Here is a 7,942-nt window from a genome sequence, read left to right as displayed (position 1 = left end):
CTGAACATGTGTTCTTAAAAAAAAATAGTCGCAGTAACGAGAGTTTATGAAATGGAGAGTAAAACGACGTGGACTAGCCTATAGGGAGGAGGCGAGATAGAATTTTGTAGTTTCTTTCTTTAAAAAAAATATTTGATCGCAAGTTTCGTAGGCTATATAGACATGATCAGTTCCAAGCAGAGAAAGAAGATGTGGAGCACAAGAAAAGTGAAAAAAAAATTAGGCCTAATGCCACAAGGAGGACAATAGTTATAATGTTTCATGGAAGAAGTTAGATGATAGAACTAATTGAAGCATAATTTCCTATATTTTAACATTTCGCTATTTTTTTACGGCCTTTCGCTCATTATGACTCCCGCGAAAATTGCGTTCGCTGATTAGGTCCGACCGTAAGTTGACTTGAATTATAAATTTAATAGCTGATATGGAAAAAGGAGTCAAATTTAGTTTTATCGCCCAATAGCTGAGGAGTCCGCAGATGTTTTCATTTTTTAAATAAGTTTAACCATTGCGGAGTTATAAATTCTAAACTAAAAACTGGCACAAAAGCGTTCGCCATTGGTCCTTTCCCATACAACTTTAGTAAATTTTCGTTACTGGCCAGATTTTTTGTTTGTTTTTCTTACTATGGAAACAACAGAATCTATATAGAATAGATCAAAGGCCTATTATATATACTAGATCTACATCTTAAGTCTTAAGTCTAAATTCTAATACCTCACATGCAATGGGAGCTTAATTATATATTATATAATTAAACTACTTAGATCTACAGGCATAGGTCTAGACGGAGTAGTTATACATATAAATGTAGAATACGAGTTTAAAAATGCACTTAAGTCTTAAGACAATTATTATTATTTTATAACAAGTTCAAGTTGAAGCTGTCTTTAGTTTTAGTTCTGACAGATGATGGATAGTGGATAGGCAAGCGGCTTAGGGCTTAGTCTCTAGATCTAGAACACTCTTAGATCTATGATTTACAGTATTGACCAGAGTGAGTAGTAATGAGTAATCTATATAAATAATATCTAATTAAAAGAAATTTCTATAAATCAAATAAGAACATAAAGCTAAAATGTTATTTAACCTTGGTTAGGCCAATAATTTTGAATAATAGAATATGCATCCTCTTTTTGGGACCCCTCAACTCAAGAAAACATTAAGAAACTGGAACATACACAAAATGCAGTGAGATTCATAACAAATGAATATTCACATTTGACTAGAGTAACACCCTTAGTAAAATCACTAAATTTAGAAAGCCTTCAGGACAGAAGACTCAAAAGTAAAGTAGCAATTATACATAAAACACTGAACCATAATCTTCAAATACAGAAACAAAATTTAATAAAATACTCTGAAAGACACAAAGATAAAGGCACATTCCTCGTCCCATATGCTAGGACAAATTTGTACAAATACTCCTTCTTCCCTAGTGCTATTAGAGCATGGAATAGGTTGCCTGAGCTAGCCAGGAAAACCAGTGACTTGGCAGAATTTAAGTCATTGGTTAATTTGCATGACGCGTAGGACTTAATCATCTTCTATTTTGAAGTAACGTCTGTATTATATAAAATAAGATAAGATAATGCTGTAACTGTAATTAAAACTAAAAGTAGGACATCTAGGCCTATCTATCTAGATCCTAGATGTCTATGTAATCTATTGATAGATTAATTATTAATAATAAACAGCAGTTCCCTTACGATATCTACGTCATGTGACATTTTTTCATTTGGGCTTTAAGTTAAGTTAACTAGGGTTTCATGTGGCCAGCAGAACAACCAACCGCATTTACTTTTCCCCAACTAAATTCAGGTACCCATTAGAGCAGGATGGACTCAGAAGTGCCCTAATGATCCCGAAATTTAAAATTCCTGTCTTCACCAGGATTTGAACTCGGTAACCCTCAGTTCTGAAACCCAAAGAAAAGCCTTTGTCAGTGTGGGCAGACGACAAAAACAGCTTTGTTTGCATCAAGTGTTGCAAAATATGACAACTGTTGCATGGTCATGTGAAATACTGCATTCATCCTTAATCTTTTAAAGTTGACATTAGGTGCTCCATATGCCTTTCTATCAATCTAATTCATCCTATATCATTAATATCTCCATTTTTATTAATCACAATGTTGAGGGATAATTATAAGTGCAATGACCATTTCCACTGAAAGGAAAGAGTAAATTCTTAATATCTTTAAAAAATAACTTTTACTTATTTTTAAATAGATGAATAAAACAAAGTGAAATGTCTGCATCAAGGAAAATACATGTAGATATTGTTCAAGAGAGCAATGAGCACATTGAAAACGACACAAACAAACAAACTGATAATGGCAATATTGTTAACTCCATGAAGACTATTAATGAGGAGAACAGAGATAATCAAAACTCTGTTACTGAGCATCATCTTGATTCTAGCAGACCCAAAACCTCCAAACTGAAGAGAAAAAAGCTTGCTTCAGCACAGCTGTCAATGAACAATGCTGATGATTCAAAAGAAGAGAAAGAATCAAGAAGAAAAATATCTGGAAAGCAAATTATTTCACTCCAAAAAGATATACTTGAGCAGAAATATCAGGTTTGTTAATGTTATGAGACTTTAAAAAAGTATTTATTCTTTATTCAAGTCCAACTCTATGAAATCAGCTCATTTTATTCTTACGTACTGTTGCTTTGCTAGAACAATAAATGATAATGCCATTAAGACTTAAAAAAAAGATGCTTGTTGCATTTTCCATTCCTATTCTAGCTTATTTTTTTTTTTTTATTTGCATTTTATCATGAAATGTACCTTAAAAAGTTAAATTTCACTTAATTTTGTGTGCAATTCTATTCCTAGGAGCTTCACCAGTTACTAGTGTTACCTCTTGTTCAACCATTGAATAAAAATGTATTGAAAATAGGTCAGCTGCTTCAGCTTCAGTCACTGACCCAGGTTCCTGATAATGAAGTTTCTTCTGACCATACAATTGAAACTATTGAAGGTATATTTTCTTACTTACATAATTAAATTCATCAAGTAACTTAACTAATTTTCTCATTCATCTTACCAAGCTGTCAAAATGTATGAATGCTTTTAATATGAATAATATAGATTTATTAGGATTGACTCTACAGAACCCCAGTTAGCCTTTATCCTTCATCCAATAGTATTAAAATATATATTTTTTTAAAGAAAATAATTGAAAAATGAATTCTTTAAGATTTTGACATTTAAAAATCATTAAGGAACATACCCTTTATAAAATTATGATAAATATAGATCACACATAGAAAGTATTCTTTTAGTGAAGAGATGAATTGTTTATATGTAAATTGCATTTGACCAACTTGGTTCGATGTGGTGGGTTCAAACTTTGCCAAGTGTATCTGTGCACATGTACTTCTTTCTTCTGAATTCCTTTTTTCTTGAAAGCTATGATAAATATTTGTTTCATAATTTATTTGGCACTTAGTTTCCCTGATTGAATTTCATAATATTTATAAACATTAATGCAATATTTTAATATTTCTATTAACAGCTAATGATAATGAAGATTTTCATGATGCATCCAAACAAATGAAGAGATTTAAAGTATTGAATAGGAGTCATAAACCTTTACAAAGAGCCCAAACGTCTATGGAGTCCTCCAACGAAGAAGGATACAGTCAATGGGTTCGAAGAAATAAAACTAAACAAAATAATTCTACAACTGCAGAGCAAGCAATAGACAAACAAAATCAGGTTAAAAAACATATCTTTCAACCATCAGACACTTTCCTTAGAAACACTGCCAATCCATCTATCAAACAATGGCTTAAAAGAAAAGAAAGAGAACTCAGAAAAAAGAAGCGGGAAGAAAGAAAACAGATAAAAGAAGAAAGATTGAAAAAGCAAGAGCAGGAAATACTAAAGCAAGAAAAATTTAAAGATTCTGAACAGAAAGTAAGAGAATGGATGTTACAGAAAAGAAAGGAAGCTGTTTACAGAACTAAACAAAATAATGGGACAGAAAAAGAAGATAGCAATTGTGATACTGCCAAGAATGCTAATGATGGAACAGATGCAGCTTCTACTTGGCTTAAAGGAACTGATACACAAGGCATTACCAATGTAAATATTTCACTTACAAAACAAAGTAGGCAGCCAACTCCAACAAGTTTTGTCTATGCAAGGCCAGTGTCTGGAAGAGTACGTCTAATTAAATTGCAGCAAGAAAATAAAGAGAATGCAAAGAAAAAAGATTTGGAGAAGCAGTTTCTCAAGAAGCAGCTGGAAATAGAGAAAGCTAAAAAAATGAGAGTCTCTTATGATCAATGGCTGTTGAAAAAAAGAGAAGATGATTATTCCAAGCGACAAGAGGCTGCTAGAATAAGAGCATTAGCCAAGTCTGATTCTGAACTTCATCATATTGGTGTAAAAGATGCACAGAAAAGAATAAATAACTTTATGAGGCAACAAAAAATAAACACAAAAGATATTGAGTTAGAAATCAATGATTCAAGCTCTGCAGAAGAATACAAAAATAAACAGATTAAAGTGTTGGGGTCTAAAAAAAACTTAAATGCTCGCCCCTCCAGTGCCAGGCCTTCTTTAAGTCCAAGAATATCCCGATCTTTTCACAGACCTCTGTCAGCTAATCCATCAACCAAAACTTCAGAAAAAGAAAACGCTGAGAAGATAAATTTTAAAATACCATACCCACCAGAGAATGGGGCCCCTAAATATGTGCTAGATAAACAAAGAAAACTGTTTTCTCATCATTTGACTAAGAGTTCAGTCAGTGATGTTGACAATAACAGCAAAGTAGCTTCTACCAGTTCTGACAAATTGAGCACAAGCAATGATTTACATGACAATGTAATTCCTATCATTGATACAAATAACAAGGCTCATCCTGTTGTTGATATGCATGACAAGTTGAGGGACACCAGTGATACACATAGTAGCTCTGATGCTAGCCTCATTGGAGGAAAACTAGGTGAATCAGTTCATAGGCAAAAACAACCTTCTAATCTTGATGACCATGACTTGTTCATAACAAGAAGTAGAGAAGAACACATGGTTGAGAGGGAAGATGACCATGACTTGTTCATAACAAGAAGTAGAGAAGAACACATGGTTGAGAGGAAAGATGACCATGACTTGTTCATAACAAGAACTAGAGAAGAACACATGGTTGAGAGGGAAGATGATCAAACACCAATAGAAAGTAATAATCAGAAATCCAATTTTATAGAAGACATGTCTACTGCTGAACAAGAATCAGAAATAGACATTGAAAACATTCATTCAAACTCTGCAATGGAAACAAAACAAGAAACACAACTACACATTCTAGAGCAAATCATACATTCAGACAGCTCTAATGATAAGAATATAATTGTTCAAGGGCAAACAGACACATTGAAAGTTAAAGAAGCTTTGGATAATGCCTCTGTAGTGGAGTTTGAAGAAGATTCAGAAATTCCAGCAGATTATGTTGTCAGTAAATCAAATCTTATTAAAGATGAACCTACAGAAAATAAGTCAGAAGAGGATTTCTTAACACATCTTGAGGATGTGCCAAATTCCAAGAGCTCTGAAAAGCATGTCTCTTTTCAAGAAAATCCAGTTGTCTTTGAATCTTCTGACACTGAGCTCAATTCAGAATCTTCTGAGACTACTGAAATTGATGAGGACTTGCCAGAAGAAAATGATGAGTTTTAATTTACTTATGTAGAAGATAGAGTAGGAATTAAAATAGGTAGAACACATTTTATATGTCTTGTTTTAATCAAATGGGTTTATCCTCACAACATATCATTTTTTCTTGTCAAATGTTTCTGTAAAAATTGTTTAGATATTTGGGTTAATATGTATTTCTCAATTGTTAATACTAGGTACTGTAAGTTTGTTAATTTTATTTACATCAATCAAATCATGTAATATAGTTTTTACATCAAACAAATCATCTAATTTAATTCACATATGTCAACTAGCATATGCCAGTTGCTTCATGACTCAGTCTCAACAGGTAACATAATTCAAGACCTCAAAAAGCAATTTTTTAAAATAATCTATCCCTTTTTATTTTACTAAAAACCCCAAATAACATACAATTCCAAGGACACCAAATGTATGCACATTCCATAGTTATTGTGAAACTAACAACCCCCTAAAGATGACATTTTAAAATTTGTAAAATGAAAATAAACTTTAATATACATGTCATCCCAGATTTAAAAATAACCCACAAAACATAAAGAATATAAAAAATCTACATTTAACATATTAATATCACATTTCAGAAATAGTTCAGCACATATTGATACTCCTCTATTAATAAGACAGTTTTAAATATGTTCAATAAATTTTGTGATGCTGTTAAACATTTTAACAAACTCTGTGTGCCAAATGTAATTTATATTGCATCAACCATTCCGTGTATATGTAATCATATTTTCATTATAATAATCTTTCTTAATAAAAATTTAAAATTTATTTTTGTTTGCTTTTTATGTGTGAATGAAGTAAAATTACAGCTTTTGCCTTCAACAGATATCATTTCCTTCACAAGCAAGACAGAACTTATCATGTGTGAAAATGCCCTTATAATCACCATTATGAGGAAAAATTTATATTTCAGTGAATACTTTGACCTTATTATTAGTGTTAGATAAACTTTGGTTGTGAGATACTGTTGAAATCTGTTCAGATGGTGCCATTTGATCTATATTGTTAAGACAGTGTCCAAGATTTTTTTTCAATCAAAAAGGTGTAAAGATGAGGGAATCATTTTGAAACCAGTTAATGTCTATCTCCAATTTTTTTTTTAAATAGTAGGAGATACGTAAGCAGATATAGCTTGAAAAATAAACACACAAAGAAAATTACATGTTTTGACCATTAAAACAGCTTAATGTCAGAAGCTTCAGCTTTGAAGTGATTTAAAGACTACACATCACAACTGATTCATTTGAGGACAGTATTTGGCATGATATGATCAAGACCAATCATCAGTGCTGAGGCCTTCTATAATGAAGGGTCTGGATATGATATGAAGAGGAAACTATTTGGAATGACATTTGCAACACTTGAATAATCTGAACCATCAGTTTATGGATTTTTTTATATTTTTACACTAAATACTGATTTTTTTTTCTACTTATTCACTCGATCCTGATGAATCAATAGTCCAGTCTGGTTAATCAAAGATAATTTTGATCTATATAGTTTTAATCAAGGCAAAAAAAGTTACAGCAGCTACCTTAGACACAACCTTCAAAAGTTGTAGCAGCTACCTTAAACACAACCTTCCTGAATAAAAGATGGATCATGGGTTATACATGCATCTTAGTCCAGTTCTTGACCTTCCTAGCATCATCTTAAGGGAAGCTACGATTTGCTGGGCACCAACTTATTGCAAGAGCAGTTGAAAGGAAAAATAACATGAAAAAATCTTAATGCTTTAGGGAGTGTTGGTTTAACAGACACTTTTTTGAGTTGTTTTAAATAGAATATTATCTTTTAAACAAGTTGGGGAACAGTGAAAGAAAAATATAGTTTCTACTTTCCAATTACATTTAAAAAGACCTAGTATCTCCATTGAGGCTATACAAAATAATTAGATGATGAGCTTGGATACAAACTAATAAAATGCTTGGATAATGCTGAAATCAGTTATTCTAATCATGGAAACTGTTTGGCTTAAAATAATACTCCCAGTGGATTATTATGAATTCAAAATCAGTGCATTTAGTAGACATGAAAAAAAAAAGTAGCCACTTAATCTACCTTACTGTTCATCTTATGAAACTATTCTCTCTATCACCCCTTCCATGAACAAGTTTTTTTTTTTTTTAAATTTCAAAATCCAACAGACTTATCCTGCAGCTTTGATTAGAGGAATGAACATTGGACTATTACCCCTTACATGCTAAAGTGATCAGGTAATGGCCCAACAATGACAAAGCAA

General features: G+C 32.0%; 1 protein-coding gene across 1 annotated transcript; it reads left to right on the top strand.

The window, feature by feature from the left end:
* Positions 1-619: 619 nt before the first annotated feature.
* LOC106075079 (triadin-like) lies at positions 620-6,468 on the top strand. Its single transcript, XM_013235996.2, has 4 exons — positions 620-997; positions 2,232-2,583; positions 2,845-2,989; positions 3,527-6,468. Exons 2-4 carry the CDS (start codon positions 2,251-2,253, stop codon positions 5,692-5,694), a joined length of 2,646 nt encoding a protein of 881 aa, XP_013091450.2. The 5' UTR covers positions 620-997; positions 2,232-2,250; the 3' UTR covers positions 5,695-6,468.
* Positions 6,469-7,942: the final 1,474 nt, after the last annotated feature.

Source organism: Biomphalaria glabrata, chromosome 10, assembly GCF_947242115.1.
Source record: "Biomphalaria glabrata chromosome 10, xgBioGlab47.1, whole genome shotgun sequence".
Taxonomy (NCBI): Eukaryota; Metazoa; Mollusca; class Gastropoda; family Planorbidae; genus Biomphalaria; species Biomphalaria glabrata.
Note: the sequence above shows the minus strand (reverse complement) of the source record. Positions and strands in the feature narration are given on the sequence as shown.